At 40.8% G+C, this 18,365-nt stretch overlaps 1 protein-coding gene across 2 annotated transcripts in view; it reads left to right on the forward strand.

Annotated features, from left to right (window-relative positions):
* EBF2 (EBF transcription factor 2) overlaps window positions 1-18,365 on the forward strand; it is a 189,029-nt gene that overhangs the window by 137,453 nt on the left and 33,211 nt on the right. For both annotated transcript variants that reach the window (XM_081077586.1, XM_081077587.1), the window contains exons 8-10: window positions 6,316-6,433; window positions 7,963-8,093; window positions 9,033-9,159. In XM_081077586.1, the coding sequence (XP_080933712.1) occupies window positions 6,316-6,433; window positions 7,963-8,093; window positions 9,033-9,159 (376 nt within the window). The remainder of the gene's footprint in view (window positions 1-6,315; window positions 6,434-7,962; window positions 8,094-9,032; window positions 9,160-18,365) is intronic.

An 18,365-nucleotide genomic window follows, 5' to 3' on the forward strand; every position in this document is an offset into this window, starting at 1 on the left:
GGTCATGACAGTGTTTTCTGTAAGCCTCCGTAGCATGTAGCACAGGGCCTGGGAATGCCAACAAAGCCTTTGACGGATTGAAACACAGCACTGTCTGGTTACTTACGAAGTATCTTCTCGAGAGTATGTCATTCATGCCACAGGTCCCCCTCCCTTGGTGTGAGCAACCTCAGAATGCCCCACATCTGTCTCAACAGCAATGAACCTTGTGTTCTCTCATTTGGTACTTGATACTTAACTGAACAGAAAATTTAGCCTTAGGGAATATGAAACAACAGTGATGGCTAAGAATTCTGGGAATTCCTTTTTAAAAAAAACAAAAGATGACAAAATCCATACCTGTGGGGTACGGTTTAAAGGTAATTCTGGAGACTCTGGAGTCCAGTAACAAAGAAGAATCTGGGCTTTAAATCTGGTTTGAAAATATGTATGCCAAGAATAAAGTGGTAAAGAAACACAATTTGCAGTAGTCAAGTTGCTTGTTGTTAGCCTGGGTTGAATTAATGGAGGCTTAGACAAAAATTGTTTCGTCAGATTCCCCTTGTTGAATGTGAGAAGTAGCCAGTGTATAAAAACACCAGTGGAGTATTCCTTCTCACAATATGGACTCTAAACTTGGTTGCCCACCACAACCAGAAGTCTGTCTTGATTTTCTCTGTCCTTTTTAATGGTCTCTATGTCTCTTTCCTCCTCCCACAGGTGGAAAATAAAATCCCACATAATAGTTATGCTTTGGGAAAGCTGAAATAACATATATAGCAACTGAACAGTTATAAAGGAAAAGCACATCATGAATTTAATTCCATTTCCAGATGTAAAATGTCATAAAGAATTTTTTTCCATACTTGGCAAAATAACAGGAATTTTCTAGACCATTTTCTTGAGCTCAGTGTATGCGTATTTATAAGTAGGTATCAGAGTCTTCCGTGTGGAGCATGTTGTAAATGCTATGTGTTGTAGCTTTACCGAGATGAAACTACCAAAGACCCCACATTCAGCTAGGAGGTGCATGACCCTCACTGAAATGGGAAATGTGTCTGACTAATCGTAGAATGTGGTATGTTTTCAGAGCAAGGACTCTGACCCATACGGGGAGGTTTCTAACCAATGTAATTATCCTTCAGCGACTGTAGACCCTGGGATTCTTGTCTGCTTCAAAAAGCAGATCATTTAGTCATTCCACACATTTCTCATTTTGACTTTTCTTTTTCTTTTACTCTCCTGTGGAAGACTTAAGCTCTTTGTAGGAACACCTGGGTAGGAGCTGAGAAAGGCTGACTGGGAGGAGGATCCAAGCTTGTCATCTCGGTGATCTGTGTAACTTAACTAAATCATAGAGCACTGAGAAGCATAGATATTAAAAAAAACACAAAAGTGTGATGTTCCACACAGCCAAAGATATTTCGGAGTGGGGCATAAAATTAACCCAAGAGTGGGAATAAGTCATTTTGGTAAAAGAACCTGTGCCACATGCTATCATTCTGATACCAAAGAAAAAATTCCTCTATTGGAAAATTAGTTGTACAGGCAGATTAACGGATGTGTCCACCTAAAAGATAACTCCCACTGAGGCCTTTTATAGGCAGGAAAGAGCTCTTTACAACTCAGCTCCTGCTTTGTATAAATTATTAGAGTGAGGGACATGGGAGTACTTTTGGGTAATGAGAAGGAAAATATAATTTGAGAAAGCCAATCATTTTTCTTCAGTGCTTTTAGCAAATTGCTAACCCAGTCATAGATTTTGTTCTTAAAACTTTCTTTTGTTTTTCAAAGGGAGATACAAACTTTTTATGTTTCTATTTCTGTACGATCAGCTAAAATTGCCATTTAATTGGATGATTCAAAATGGAACCTACACCGGCACTCTCCCGTTGGTCTGTTTGTTGATCTGGTCTCATCAAAAATTAGGCATCGCGCTAATCAAAATAAAGAATTGCAAAAAGTGAAAAAACTCCTGTCTCTTAAAAAAAAATGCAAGCAATTTCAATCAATCCCTACTTCTCTTTCTTGGAAACTTACCTTAAAGGTACCACATCATAAATAATATTTGCATGCATATAATTGGTTGTTGCCTTTGTGTTGAATTGAAATGTATCAGTTGCGGAGAGCTATGATATACAATGGCTTAGTTTTCAGCTCTGCAGGCTTTTCTATTGAAGCTTTGAGCTGAAATACAGATACACCAACTATGAGAAACAAATGAAAGCTGTCACCAGTGTCAGCAGCAAAAGCCGGGGGTCCATCCCACACAAATTATGGACATCTGTATTCCTAATTGGCATCCTTTTGGGCTGTGCCAGCAGAATGGTGGTGCCAAGAGAGTCTGACAGCTTCAGAAAAGACTAGGTATCAGGTTTAGGTGATAGGAGACACTGATGAGGCATAGAAGTTCTTTTGTTTGGAATACTCTCCATATGTTTGTTATAATACTCAAGATTTTTAGTTTCAGGTACCTCCAAATCGCACCCCTTGTCAATACCAACTTTGCTACTTCTAAAGCAGATCAGTTTATGATCTTAGGAGAACAAGTGGTATTGATCATTATATGATCAGAAGATTGTTGGCAAACATGCATACAAATAGTTAACAAGGTAATGGTAAGAAATGTTGACCTTGATTTGTTTAGCTAAGATGTAAAGATTTTTGAAGGTCAAAGGTGTCCTTGTGTAGTGTTTTGGAGTCTAACTGTGTCTGACCCTCTAACATTAAGCTGCTGTGGCCTGCAGTTTTGAAGAGTGAAGCAAACCAGGGGGAAAGAGAGAAGGGGGAGAGAACAGGAAATGGAGTGAGGTGTTTCAGGAAGTTGTCAGGGGTTGACTGATTGATTCCAGATGGAAAAGGTCAGTCTTCGTGACCCAGGAAATACTCACTAGGGGAAAGAAGTTGGCTTGTGGAAGGGGAAGGCCTGGGAGTGAAATGATGCTGGAATGCACATTCCACTTCCTTTAGTCTTCAAACATTCAGAAATTTTAACTTCTCTGAAGAGAATAATATCAGTGTTGTCATCGTTCATCAGAAAACAGTGAAGGAAGTTAAATTTGAAGCTTCGAATGTACCAAATGTATCTTCACCTCCGTAATGTTCGTTCTTCCAGAAGTAAAGTGAATGTATGTAAAAGTCAACGTGTATGTGTCTCCATGTATAAGAACAACAGCCACACATGACTGGTTTCACATGGTGGAGTTTATGAATTAAATTTTTTACATTTTGCAAATTTGGTTTAATTGGCAGGCTCTTCTAGATACTTCAGAGTTTAAGATATTTAGAATATTAAAAACGGGGTCTTGAATATATATATATACAAACACACATACACACACACACACTTGGACATAATTTAAAATCTTGTAATAAATTTTGCAGACACTGAAATAATTCAGGTTAATTCCCTTGCTGTCATGAAAGGCCAGCGCTAGCCAGCAAGAGATTAAAATTTATTTCCATTGTTAATAGAAAATAATGAAGTGCATCTGAACCATCAGGGTATGTCATTCGGGAAATGTTCACTTTGGAATTGAGTATCACTCCACCCAAATGGACAATGATGAAATCAGCTGGCTCGAGAAAGCCCCATATTTTGTGGCAGGAATGCATGAGGAGCATGAAAGTACAGTATGACAAGAAGCTTGTGGAATGAATTAAAGTGGTCTCAGAGAGAATGCTTTTACATCCACATAAGCCTCAGGCAGGCTGGGTTCCCCTCAGTGTGCCTAGTACAGCTCATTAGCAATTAAAGCCTGAAGCACACTCTTGTTTTAGTTTTTTTTTCAGAGATGACAGCTATGTCTTTGAAAATCCATTCACACACAGAACTTACCAAAGTGGCCTGAATCCTTTTTTCTACATTTTCCTCCACCTTTTTCTATTGCATATACAGAAGTGAATGCTTTCAATCTTGACGTTTATCATAAACCCCGGAGCGGGAGATAGCCTCTCTCTCCCTTTGACTCCGGTGCCATCTTGTGCTCTGCTGAGATGGCCCTGATAAGGATTTGTGCCTCCATGCACTTTCCAGAACGAGTGATGTCTCTGTCTTATGGTGGCCACTATATGATAGGAACTTTCTGGGAGGACTTTCCCTAGACTCTTAACGTGTTAACATGGACACAATTGAAAACAGACCCAGAACTAGACAGGCTGTATCCCTGAATTGTGAGCAATTATATTGATAATAATTTTCTGAATAACAACTAAGTTTCCTTTAAGTTGATTCTGATGTCACAGAGAGGCAGGGACACCGTACCGGTAGGGCACTCACAGGTGAGGAATTAAAGTGTGGGAGAGAACAAAACTGACTAAGGAACACATTATTCTGTTGTCTTTGAATCTCCAGGGTCTGATATAATATCTTTGAATGCTTGAAGCCCACTTATGTCCATGTAAAGTTTCCTGTATACTGCTGTCAGGCCCATGGCACCAGGCTAGGTGAAATACTTCGTGGCATTATGGTTTCAGGGGTTCTTCCAAATCCCTATTACATTAAATATATATTTAAAAAATTTAAAAGATACCGTCTAAAACTCTAAGGTTAAAAACAGTATCAGAAGAGTGTTGTCTTGGGAAGTGGCATAGTGGATTGAGTGAGAAGGGGCACAAGATGACTTTCTGCGGAGATGGAAATGTTCTATATCAGGATATGGTGTTGATTACCTGGCTGTATCCATTTGTCAAAATTGGGCAGCTAAGATTTGCGCATTCCAATGCATGGAAGTTTCATCTAAAAATGGGGATTCATTATACTACTCTGTTTATTTTGTTTGCTTGAAATTATTCATAGTAAAAAAATTTCAAGTACAATTTAATGTATCTTATTTCATAGGAGGAGGTAAGGCAGGGTCAAGGGTTATTTTCCCTCCTTCATTTAATAAGTAAGGAAGGGGTGGCAGAAAAATTATAAGTAGAATATGAACAAATTTAATTTGGGGTAGACAGAAAGACAGGAAAAATCATTTTTAAACACAGCTTGTCATTATGTACCTATTCGATGCCTTTCCTTAAAAAGTCTATACATATGCATGAATATGTACATAACAAGTTTCTCTCTCTCACACACACACACAAATTGCCATGCATAAGTGACAAGCACTCATTCAGGATGGCTCATCTTCCTGGGGCAAGTAAGGAGGTGGTGGGTATGTTTAAGTCCACTCACTTCGGCTATATTTTTTGGACTGTTCTGGCCTTGGCTGATCTCTGTCTTTTGGAAATTCTCCCACATCCCTGATCTGCCACACATACATGGAACTCAATTCAATCTAAATCCTTGTGCTTCTTGTTTTATATGTTAGCCACGTTTCTGCAGCCTGAGAGTAAGGTCTTTGAGGGGAGTGGTCATGCCTTGTACTTTTTGGTACATAGGCCCTGTGTCCCCCTTTCTAAAGCTTCCCCCAAAACTTAGACCATGGGAGGGGCTCAATGAGTAATGTCATCTGTCCTACTGACTGGTCAAACAAGGCAGCCACAAGGTAATTAGGAGGGGAACTCATGCAGGCCCTGCAAGGAATGGTTTACACACATTATCGCATTTTATCCTTATCTCATTCAGCCCTCCAACTAGGCATTGTTTATGTTTTACAGGTAAGAAAAATGGAGATTTGAAAAGGCTAAGTAGTTTGTCCAAGGTTACAAGTTAGGAAGCAGCAGGTGTGGGACTTGAGTTTAGTTTTATCTGACTCCAAATCCATGCTCTTCCACTACTCCACACCCACTCGTCCCCTTCCTCTGGTTAGACACTAAATGTTCTACATCGTCAACGCTGATTTCCAGCAACTTTGTCTTCTCCCCCAACTGAGCATCTCTGCCACGGCTCTCTAGAAGGTGGGGAGACCACAGACAAGTCACCAGGCAGCCTGTCCAGGCCAGCATTACTTTCACAAATGTCAGAGGTGCAAGAACCCATTCCCAACCTTGAACAAAAGACCTCCCAGCTGGTGCTTAGATCTTAGCTCCCTGATCGTACACCATCGGCAATTTGTTGGGACTACAGCTCAAGGGTCAGCTGGGGATGATTGTCCAACTCCTTTGATAGAGAACAAGATTTCTAGAACCAGCAGGCCGATGGTCAATTTCCCCATTTCATCACCTGGGCATAGTCTGAACACAAATACATGACAGTACATGGGCGAAGGGAAGTCTCTTTTTCCATGAAGCTCTGCCTTAATTATTGGAGGACGATAACGTGTTGATATGCCGAGAGCATAGCCTTATCCCCAAATTCTGTTTCGTGTCTGATTAGCCATATGGAAGTCTGACAAACAGAATGCTGGTACGTTTACAACTTTCTGTGACACCCCCTTTTATACTGTAAATATGCAGGTTGTGTTGTCGACAACGGTAAATGTGGATGGACATGTGCTGGCTGTTTCTGACAACATGTTTGTTCATAACAACTCCAAGCATGGACGGAGGGCGAGAAGACTGGACCCATCGGAAGGTAGGGCTGTCTGCGGTCCGGGTTGAGAATGGCAGACAAATGAAGTTCTCCATAAATTTTCTTGGTTGAATTTCAAATTTATGTCTCTGAGTAGGAGTGGAGAAAGCACACAAGACCATGTGGGTTTTAAAGTGAAGTTGTAAACACCGACTCCCGCCTGCTCTGTTGGAACCCCCACACATCTCCCGGCTGATGTTCAGCCCCCCCCCCCCCAATGCCTCAGTCTCTTCCATTCAGTTCTGTGTTTTTCTTTTTGCTAGACAGGTATTTCGGGCAAATGTAGGCCTATGACATCTGAGTTAAACAGGAACATTACAGTGCCAGACATGTATGAATAAGTGTCAGATGTGTCCTTAAACAGATTGTGGGCAAAACAAAACAATGTGCAGAATGAAACTGACACTAATTGATTTTTGTTTGCTTGGACAAGAAGAAATCATGGTCTGCTCTGGGTAGTTTTCCAAGTGCATTAAAGTAATTAGAAATACTGGTAACTGTTAAACTTCAAGTTGTCTGAAAAATTAAAGTATATCGAGGAAGATAACTGACAAACCTAAGTAAAGTCCATCTAAGTTCTCCATCCTTCCACACTCTCAACTCACTGGTGTAGGAGGCGTTGGACTATAGAATGAATGGCTACACTAGGCTACTATTTTAGTGTGATGTTTGGCTCTGTACTGCCCACCAGCCCCCACCCCAACTCGGCCCTTAAAATGTGTCTTGTATCATTTTAAATAGGAATTAATGAACTGAAAGAAAATGATTGAATCAGTAAAGAATTTGGAGTGGTGTTAATTCTCCCACAGTGGGCACCGAAGGGGAGAAGAAAACCCCAGGGTTCAGAACTAGGAACCCATCCAGTTTCTTTTGACTGATTGGATGTGATTGACTGGCTGTTCAAAGGGGGCTCATGTTTTTGGAGTCCTGCCAAAGTTCTCTTCTACCTTTGACCCTGTCAGCTTTGGAAATGGAGTGATGGATTGACTTTAGTTATGGCCTGAAAACCATATTGGGTTCCCGTTGGGATGTAAAGTCCAGAGGCTTGGAACATATGGAAGAAGGGGGGAAAATCTTTCCTACAAAGTGAGGAAAGTGATTAGAAATTATCTCTTGATAGAGCTGGAAAAAACCTTCCCCTATGATCGATTTTGCTTTCTCCTTTTCTCTCTAGCACATTAACTGGCCTTGTAAATCTTAACATGTTGGAGCAGAGGAGGTGGAGAGAGAAAAGGGATTTACACGTTGCCAATGTGGTCAACTTATAAAAATAGGGGGAAAAACAACAGAGTTCTAAAAACACCCTTCGCACAATTAGCTAAGTGTTCCATGTTTTCATACATAGTGGTCAACTCATTAGGCTTTAATGATCTGGTGAAAAACAACAACCAATTAGGGAACGATAGCAAGTCAGCAAAGCTCAATGTGAACTTCTTGGAATGATCAACAGCTTCCAAGAGCAGCCAGTAACCAAAACTCCCAACTTCAGCCACTGAAGAGCAGACATGACTTTTTCTTTACTATCTTCTTAGCTACCCCCTGCATCAAAGCCATTAGCCCGAGCGAAGGCTGGACCACTGGAGGAGCCATGGTCATCATCATTGGGGACAACTTCTTTGATGGCCTTCAAGTGGTGTTTGGGACCATGCTTGTATGGAGCGAGGTAGGCAAAGGCAACTTGCTTCCCTGATTTTCCTTGGCCCAAGATTGTTTTGTTCTGGGGATAATAGTAATTCCTGGAACATTAACAGCATGAGCTCACATTGTTGAGGACCTACTATGAGCAAGGCACCAAACATTAAAAGACATGTAAACTATAATTTATTGCAGGCATGGATCCCTTAAAAAAATTAATATTCATTGCAGTATTATTTATAATTGTGAAAAATTAGAAATAGCCTAGATATTGGATAATAGGAGAATGGTTAAATACATGATGGAATACTATTCCATCATTAAAAATTGTGTTTTGAAAAAATTCTAATGACTAGGAGAAAGGCTCATGTTAATGCTAAGTGAAAAAAAAAGTCAAGACAACAATGTCTGTGGATGTACAATATAATTATGTAACACACATTTGTAGAAAAGTACTGGAAACACACCAAAGCTTTATCATGGTTATCTTGGATTATACAGTGTCAATATTGTTCATTATACTTTTCTGTAATTTCTAAATTTTCTAAAGTGGATACATTCTACTTTCATACTGAGAAAACCAACAAGGTAGATATTACAAAAAGATAAGTAACGACGCTAAGTTGGGTATGGAATTGCCAAATCAGCATGTGAGGTCCTAGCAATGTAGGAATTGGGGGGAAGTAGTGATGACAAGGATTGGGGAGGGTGAGCACAGGAGGTGGGAGGGACTTGAGCTGGGCTGGTAAGAAGGAAAGGACCTACACAGGTTAGGTTGAGAGGAAATTCCAGGGTGATGGAGAGAAACATGTGAGATACAGGGCCTGGGTGTTCAGAGCATTTGGGGTGCTGTGAGTACACCGGTTTGCCACGGTGGGAGTAGTGGTGGGAGATACTCGTGTTCTCAGTATCCTTGGCAATAACTTGTATAACAGGTGTTTTATTTCCCTGCCCATTTACTCCTCAGCTAATAACTCCTCATGCCATCAGAGTGCAGACTCCTCCTCGACACATCCCCGGAGTAGTGGAAGTAACATTATCTTACAAATCCAAACAATTCTGCAAAGGAGCTCCAGGGAGGTTCATTTACACAGGTAGGTGTGAAAATGATTCCAAGTGGACTGGCACTTTTGCACTGATGCTCAGTCTCACCACTTTATAATCATTCTAACATTTTTAGGTCTTTCTACTAGCATGGGAAGAGTGGACTGGGTGTTAGGCATTGAAGCGGGAAGTGTAGACTCGCTTCTAAATTTGTATTTTACTTACACAATTTCTGCACAGTCTGGGAGATGGCAGCTCGTTTTAGGGGTGTACCCTCATACATTTGACTCTGCTGGAACCATGCCAGAACAGACTTTTGTCCAAGCAACCAGATAAAAAATTAGACAAAGTTGCTGGCTATAACTGAATTTTCTTGAAGAAGATTCAAGAAAGTTGCTCACTGGTGCTACAGAGTGATTCAACTTATCTTAAAAATTTTAAGTGTAAATTACCTGTTAGCTCAATATTTGTTGAATATCTACCTTGTACCTACTACATTTTTTAGATGGAAGGTACAGTGATATATAACACGTGGTCCCTATTTGGAAGTCTAGAACTTTTGGAGAAGGCTGTGGTATATTGCACAGAACAGCTGGAGAATTAGAATATTCAAAATGTTAGGTATTTACAATGAATGGAATATGAGTTCCCGGAGGAGAGAGTTATGTGTGGGCTAGAGTAGTGGGATGGGGTTGCAAGGAGGAGATAAAAATTGAAGACTATTTTTAAGCATGGGGAGGATTTGGCTAGGCAAAGAGAAGGAGGAGGAATGTTCCAGCTGTGGGAATCTCATGTGCAAAGGCCCAGAGGGTGAGGTGAGCAGGTGCCTGGCGGAGAGCAGGTTGGTTCAACAGCTGTGGCAATATGTTTGGCTAGAACTTCGACCAGAACTTAGCATAGATGAGCTAGGCACAGAAGAAGAGGAAACCAAAAAACAGCTTAAAAGCTCGGTATAGTACTCAGAGTGGTCAAAGTTATAAAGAGTAAGTTGAATGGTGGTTTTCAAAGGTTGGGGCAAAGGGAATGGGAGTTGTTTTTTAATAGGTACAGAGTTTCAGTTTTGCAAGATGAGTTTTGGAGACTAGTTGCACAACAATGTGAATACACTTAACGTCATTAAACTGTATGCTTAGAAATAGTTTAAGATGGTAAATTTTGTTATGTATATTTTACCACAATTTTAAATAACGGGGAAATAGGTTTGTATGGGAGTTTGGACTTGATTTGGCAAGATATATGACAACATTGAAGATTCCCATGCCAGAGAAATTGACTCCAAGGCGTTATCTTAGGAAAAACAAGTGCTGTGGATACAAAGAGGGATTTAGTCGGGAGAAAAATTAAAGCCGGAGAAAAATTGAGACCCACTAAGATATTATACTTTAAAAGAAAAAATAAGGGGTAGAGAGAAAGAAATATGTAAACCAAGAAAATATGTCTGGCATTTCATGAATTTCTAGTACTCTTATTTTATAGTATATTCTCTCATTTGGATTCAGCCTCCTATTCTTATCTAAGTGTAAATGTCTGGTTAGGTATCAAATAGGAGGTGATGGAAGAAGGTTGGAAGAGATGGCCATGGAAGGGAGTATAGATAGAGAATGGAAGAAGTCTAGAGGACACCTCTGGAGCACCAACGTGTTGGGCTCAGGATGATAACAGGGAGCCTGTGAAGGAGACTGAGAAAGGGTGCTTGGTGGGGTAGGGGGACACCAGAAGTGTCAGGTGAGGAACGGATCTCACTCCAGGACACTTTCCATATATAGCGCTCTGGCACCGCTTTCTCCCCACTGTATATGGATGAGAGTTCGAGCCGGGGAGGAGATAGGTAGTAAGACTAACACCAGTGATGGTGCAGCCAATCCTCAACTCTGTCCTGAAGTAACGAACAGTCTCCATATTCAGTGGGGCTGTAGACGTCTGGAGCCAAGTGTTGTGTGAGTGTGCGTGCATACATGTGTGAACTTTCTCTGAAAGCAGAGGTTCTCATCCTTGGTTTCGCTTTAAATCACCAATGCCCCGGCTGGATCCCAGGCCAATTAGATCTGAATCCTTGAAGGTAGGACCCGGGTATCAATGTAATGCATGTATTCATTGAACAAATGTCAGCTCCAAATTATACTCAAGGCACAAAATCGATAGCAGTATACCTCTAGCAGCTCACAGTTCTTTCTAGAAGGGGGAGATAGACACTTGTAGATTAGTATAATTGGGTTGAGTCCCATGAGAGATGTAAATGCAAAAAGGATTGTTGGAGTACTGAGCAGGGAGTGGCTGAATTTGGGCAATCAGTGAAGGCTTCCCAGAGGAGGTGACAAGAGTTTCATTTCGAAAGCAAAGCGGGAACTTACCAGACAGAATAGAGGAGGCTATGATCCACCCTGCGTGGAAACATGGTGACTGGTAAAAGAAGAGCCCATGTAACTGAAAATAATAGATGTTACGTTACATGTAAATTCAAAGAATCTTAGAGATGATGAGACATTGAAGATCATCTGGTCAAATGTTCTCTTTTGCAGATGAGACAAGTGAGACCCAGGGGGAAGTGACTTGCTCACAATTGCCCACTAAATTCAAGGTGGATTCAGAACAAGGACTCAGGTCTCTGGCAATCCCGCCTGGTGTCTTTAATTTAGCAATGAAGTATTGGCAAAGAGCTGTCTTTTCCTGATGTGCTGCGTCATTATTGACTTATTCATGAAGCGAATATTGGTTGAGCGTGCACACTATACTCAGCATTGTGCTCTGCGCTGGGGACAGTGCAGACAAGTGAGACCAGTAGGATCCTTCCTTCCTTAGTGTTAAGGGGTAGTGATATAAAGGTGAAGCACTCATACTCTAGGGTCATACCGCCTGGATGCAGTGCTTGGCTTGCCTGTAAATCATTCTTAAATCTTGCATACGTGACTTAACTTCTTAGTTTACCCATCTGTCAAATGGGCTACCTCCTTCGCAGAGCTGCAGTGAAGACTAAATAATACAGTGCATGGAAACAGTGGTGTGCTGGTACATGTCTCACAACCAGTCAGCATTTGCTGACTTCCATGGTGCAAATAGTCTCACCATGGCTGATTTCAAGCTACCAATATGATATCAACCAGCTCACAAAATTCGGGAAAATGTAACAACCTGCTCTCACATGCTGGTACAAGCCAGGTCTAGAACACTTCTACATGCAAAGCACTTAAGAGAGAGAATGACTAGATCTTATTATCCAAAAGGTGTTTATTATTAATATTATTACCGTTAGTTTTATCATTATGGAATCTGACTTGAATAAGGAATTACAAATGTGATGAGCATTAAAAGTTGCATAGGATGCTGGGGATATATGTGAGGGACATTGGACTTTCTTAAACTGAGATGATAGGGAAGGCTAAGAACAGTTCAAACATAGAAAAGAGTACATGCAAAGGTCCTGGGGTAGGAACGAACATGGGATATTTGGTGGCCACTATGAACAGGACAGGATGAATGAGTAAAAGAGAGGTTGGTCCAAGCTGGAAGGGAGGGTTCGGGCTGCTTGTTTGGCTCTACCCCAAGTGCCATGGGGAGCCATTGGAGTGTTTTAAAGACGGTGAATACCATGATCAGATTTGCCTTTTCAAAGATCATTTTGGCTGGAGTGTAGAGAATGGCTTGGAAGCCAGGGGGGATTCAGGGAGGTCAGTTGGAGGCCTGTGTGGTGGCCCTGGCCAGAAACGATGGTAGCTTGGACTAGTGGGGACAGCCAGAAGTGTATGAAATTTAGGAGGTAGCATTGACGGGACTTGATGATTGATTGGATGGGGTGAAGGTTGGGGAAGGGAGGGGAGGAGAAGACTCTCGGGTTTCAGGTTTGAAAAATTGGGTGGGTATAGTTTAGAAAGTGATTTTTAAAAAGGTATAAAGTGCTAAAGGGAGTTCAGAGGAAGGACAAAATACTTCCAGCTGGCGGAGAGGTGGGAAGACTTAATATTGTAAAGATGTCAATTAATGAATAAATTTTACACAATGCCAATCAAAGTATCAACAAAATGTTTGCAGAAACTTTACAGAAGTTCACCTGGAAAAGTAAAGGTGCTAAAATAGGAACCCTCATTTTGAAAAACGAGAGGGCTTTGCCCTACCAGACATTAAAACCTATTTTAAGTTTCAGTAATTAAAAGAATATGGGGCTTTGTAGAAACATGTAGAAATGTCATGCAACAGAAGAGAACATTTAAACTAGATAGATTTTGTGCATATGAATAGTGTAAATATGTAAGTATCTGTATAGGTGAGGAACCATCTCAGGTCCATGTGGAAAACCTGGAATATTTTAACAAACGGTGTTGGGCCAACTAGTTCAGCACTGAAAAAAAGTTAGATATCTAATTTCATATCATGAACTAAAACATTTGAATTAAATCATTTTAATTAAAAATGTAGACATTTCAAAAAATTATTATAAACTTGAGCCTTGACAATCTTGGACAGAAACAATCAAGTATAAATATGGGATTACATTAAATTTTTTTTTTGCATGTCAAAGTGCCAGTCATTAAATCAGAAGGAAAAGAACAAACTGGGAACATATTTATTATGACATATGATCTTACGTATAAAGTTCAGCAAAAGTTTATTTGATGTTTATTTTATGCCTACTATTTTTCAACCACTGGGTTATGTATGCATTGTGGATAGAGGTGAATGTTAGCTATCTTACAAATTAAGGAGGAAAAGAAAAATACCTAAATTAAAAGCTAGAAAGGAACATCAAGAGTTAATTCAGGAAAAAATACAGTTATGCAATCACATATTTTAAAAATCTGTGGTAGAAATCTATAAATCTAGAAATCTATAAAATCTATTTTACAGATGTATGTGTAAAATAAGTGTACATGGAATAAACTAAAAGATAGATCCTTAAGTTTAAGAAAAGCAAAACAAAATTTAGGTATTTAATATTTTTAAGTGGCACACTTAGATATTTGAATTCAATGCTGAATTCTTTTAAAAGCTGTAGAAAGAGCCATATGTATAACATAGATAAATTTAAAATGCAAAGAAATATATATAGTTCACCTATCTATGCATATTTGCATATTTATGTAGTAAATGAATAGATACATGGACTGAAGGAATACACAACAAATTCATCATTGCTGTCTTTGAAGAGAGAATGGAGAATGGGCTTGGTTGAGGATCAAATGGAATTCAAATTTATTTTATTTAAACAGATTAACTACATAAAACAGTTTTTATTTTATTTTTAATGCAGTAAATTAAACAAATATTTTATGTTAAAAAAATCCCACCACATTAGTCATCAAATAAATGCAAATTAAGGCAACTACGTAACATTTTCCCCCTATCAAGTTGGCAAACTTTTTTTTTAAACAAATAAAAATATCCAGGTTGGCAAAATTAGGAGAGAGGAAACTTTCTAACACTACTGTAGGAAGGTTGGTAGCTCCAGGCGAGTACCTTAATGGTAGAAGCCTTAAAAATGTATGTACCCCTTGCCCCAACAACTCTACTTTTAGGAATGTATGCTCAGGAAATAGCTGAGTCTTCCTGAATGCTGTTTATTGGAGCACTGTCTATAGTAGTGACAGATTAAAAATGTCTTCAGTGTGCATTAGGGGGCTCATTAAATAAATAATAGGACATCTTTCCATGGAAACACTTTTTTGACATTAAAAATAATGCTGTGGATAGATATTTAGTTACATGAAAGATGTCTGTGATATAGGTTTTAAAAAATAAGTTTAAAAACTGTATGCACAGTAAGGTCCAATCTTTACATATATGGGAAAAAAGAACAGTTATGTAAAAAAAAAACAAGAAAGGTATGGAAACCTGCATACCAAGATTCAACAGTGGTGGGTTTTGCGTATTGGTATTATTATTTAATTTTTTTTCCATTTTGCTTACTTATACAGTTTGACCCTAGAACAACATGGGGGTTAGGGACACAGACCCCCAACACAGTAAAAAAATCCACATGTAACTTTTGACTCCTCCAAAACTTCAGTCATCACTCAGTACCTAGGAGGGGATTGGTTCCAGGACCCCAAAGGATAACAAAATCCACTGATGCTCAATTCCCTTCTAAGATAGCATAGAACAATGCATACAGTTGGCCCTCTGCACCCGCGGATTCCCAATCATGGATCAAACATACTGTTTTTGAGCCATGGTTGTTTGAATCCGAGGATGCGAAACTCAGGGATACAGAGGGCCGACTGTATATTTATTTAAACAAATCCATGTATAAGTGGACCAGTGCCGTTCACGGGGTTGTGGAATCCACGTTGTTCAAGGGTCAACTGTGTTTATTATTTTCTAATAAAATTAAGTAAGGTTTCATTAAAAATTAAATGAAGAAACGATGATATAAAAAAATTGATCACAGATGTTTAAATACCGAAACAACACACACTGGCAACTAATTCTTCGGGTACAAAGAAAGTATTTCGAGCCAGGGAAGCAGTGAGACTTCTCCCAGAAGACTGTCTTTGAGAAAGAAGAACCTGGGGAGGCAGTTGGGGTGAGAAGGGCGGGAGGGGGACGCAGTAGCTTATTCTCTCACAATCAGAGAAGAAAACAGAAAAACAAACCCTGTTCAGGATGCCTCAGGAGGCTATCACTCTCTAAAAACTTCTACCTTGAGGTTGTTGGGCCAAATGCAACCGAGGTTGGTGGAGATAAGTGGACGATGTTGTCCATGGAGGGTTCTGGATACCACAGGAAATGGATTGGTGGTCACTTATCTTGCTTGCCCAACGAGCAGCCATGGAGAATTAGTTGGAAAGCTAATTTACAACCCGTTGAGAATCTTAGTCCAACAGCTGGAAAGGCAGAGGCTTCCTTAAGTGACTGAAGATGGGACTGCTCTACCTTAGAGCTGGGGCCTACCTCAGCGAACCTGCAGAATCGTGACCTTCTCCTCAGGAGGTGACAGACAGAGGCCTCTCGGCGTTCCAGCCAGGTTGGCTCCCAGGCCACACATTCTGAGCCTGTGGGATCAGCTCCTCCAATCCCACATCCAATGCTTAGCTCCAGGAGAGTACATCTTAGACCATTATAGGCCTAGAGAATATACTCAGCTCCAGTGGTGAGGTGGAAAAGATCATCTTGATTCTAGAAGAAAAGAAAAACTTGAAACCTGGAGAGCAGTGGTGAGGACAGAGTGAGCACTCAGAGTGGGTCTAAGAGGAGGTGCATTGGACTCAGCCAGAAGACCTGCTTTCAGATGGATGCCGGCCATGTCATCGATGACTTGTTTGTCCTTTTTACAAATCACCTCACCTCTCTGAGCCTCCTTTCTTCCTCCACAAAGCTCTGGTACTAATTACACTGTTACCCAAAGGTGTTTCCCTAGTTTGGCTGAGCTGGAAAATCAGGCTGGGCCTTATTCCAAACATACCAAATCATCCTCTTCTGGGAGGGTACAGGGATCTGTATTTTAAACAAAGAAATGAGTTTGGGAAACCTGAGTCCTGCTCATCAGACTGGTGGAGATACTTTTCTGGCTTGTAAGGTACTCCACAACAAGGGGCAATTCTGTTTTTTTTTTTTTTTTAATTGGGTGACTGTGTTTTTCCCAGGACCCATCAGCTCCAAGTCAAGTGATTGTCCTTCAATCTAGTTGTGGAGGGCACAGCTCAGCTCCAAGTCCAGTCGCCATTTTCAATCTAGTTGCAGGGGTCGCAGCCCACTGTTTTATGATGGCAGCAACCCTGTTGTTAAGAGCACAGGCTCTAACCAACTGAGCCGTTCGGCCACCCACCGGAAGCTCAGCTCGAGTTGTTGTCTTCAATCTAGTTGTGGAGGGCGCAGCTCATTGGCTCTTGTGGGAATCGAACCAGCAACCTTGTTGTTAAGAGCTCACACTCTAACAAACTGAGCTAACTGGAGGCCCCCAAGGGGCAATTCTTATGAGACGGAGTTACTGCACCACGAATACCACAGTGTTTACTCTTAGGTGGAACTTTCTAGAAGGAGACTCAAAAAGTAGGAAGTGGGAAGGGAGGCTCCAGAGAAACTCCTCTCCTGCCCTCATCCCACCACACACATCCTGTGGTCCATGGTCCAACCATTGATGGTTCCTGTATCCAAGGATACACCACCATAATAAACCCAAGCCTATTAGCTTACCTGATATAATTAGCCAAAATGCAGTAATCAGTTCCCTGTGGTGGTTGCTGCCAGGAACAGCATAAACAACATCAGGGCTCTGAAAAACAACACATTTTCTTTGCACAGGTGACTTTGCAGGTCTATTTTCCTCCAACCATGATTTGCTAAAGTACAGTTTGCTGCTTCGAAATTGAGAGACCACAGGAGAATATAGCTCATCAGGAAAGGTCCAATTGCTTCTGTCTGATTTGAGACCTACAGGCGGCATGCCAGCCAAAGCGTGTGTGTGTGTGGGGGGAGGTCCTTTCCTTTCCTCATAGACTTTTCCACAGAGAACTGGCAATGAGGAAAAATAATTGTGGTAGGGACACCCAGTGGGGCCACAGTTATTGTTTGTGCAGGTACTTCTTGGCTGTTTTTAGGAGGCAGGGAGAGAATGTTTGGAGCATGGCATTTGGGGGAATTGCCATTATCCATAGCTGTACAATCCACATCATCCACAAAGCCTGTGAAAAGTCATGATGTGTGAGCCGATGGCAGGTCACCAAGGGTATGGAGGTAGATGAGAACTGCTTTTCAGTGCTATTCCTATGGTTCTTTGCAGAATCTGGGCTAAGCATTTGATTGCTGGTTAAGAAGTCCCCTGTAAGTTCTATCATCAGATAGAACTAGCAGGAAAAAAAATGATGATAGTAATTCAGTCATCTATTAAGCATGTAGGGTCAGGCTCTGTCTCATTGAGCTCATATAATCACCACTTTGCCCATTATGATGGTTCTGTTAGTAACTCAACTTTATAGAGGAGAATCCTGCTGCCTAAGGTCACCAAGCTAGGTCCAGTCCTAGCCCTTTTATTCCAAAATCATGCTCTTAACCTGTTCTACTTACCAATATTGTCTAGCTTCTTAGAAGAAATTACACAAGGCCATGTGTTTGGCTTCATTTTACTTGGCCAATGTGGATGGCCTCGGCTCTCGTGCTGTTACTCTGAGGAAATGCACAGGACAGGGGCCTGGCCTATGAGTATGGAGGGGGCATGGAGGACGCCTCCCCTGTACCTGGTGTTCCAGACTGCAAAGTGGGGTATTTCTATTTCAGCGTGATGTGATAGGCTTAGAGCCTATGAGGTGCTTTCATTTCCCTAGAAATA

The sequence above is a fragment of the Rhinolophus hipposideros genome (assembly GCF_964194185.1).
Source record: "Rhinolophus hipposideros genome assembly, chromosome: 16".
Classification (NCBI taxonomy): domain Eukaryota; kingdom Metazoa; phylum Chordata; class Mammalia; order Chiroptera; family Rhinolophidae; genus Rhinolophus; species Rhinolophus hipposideros.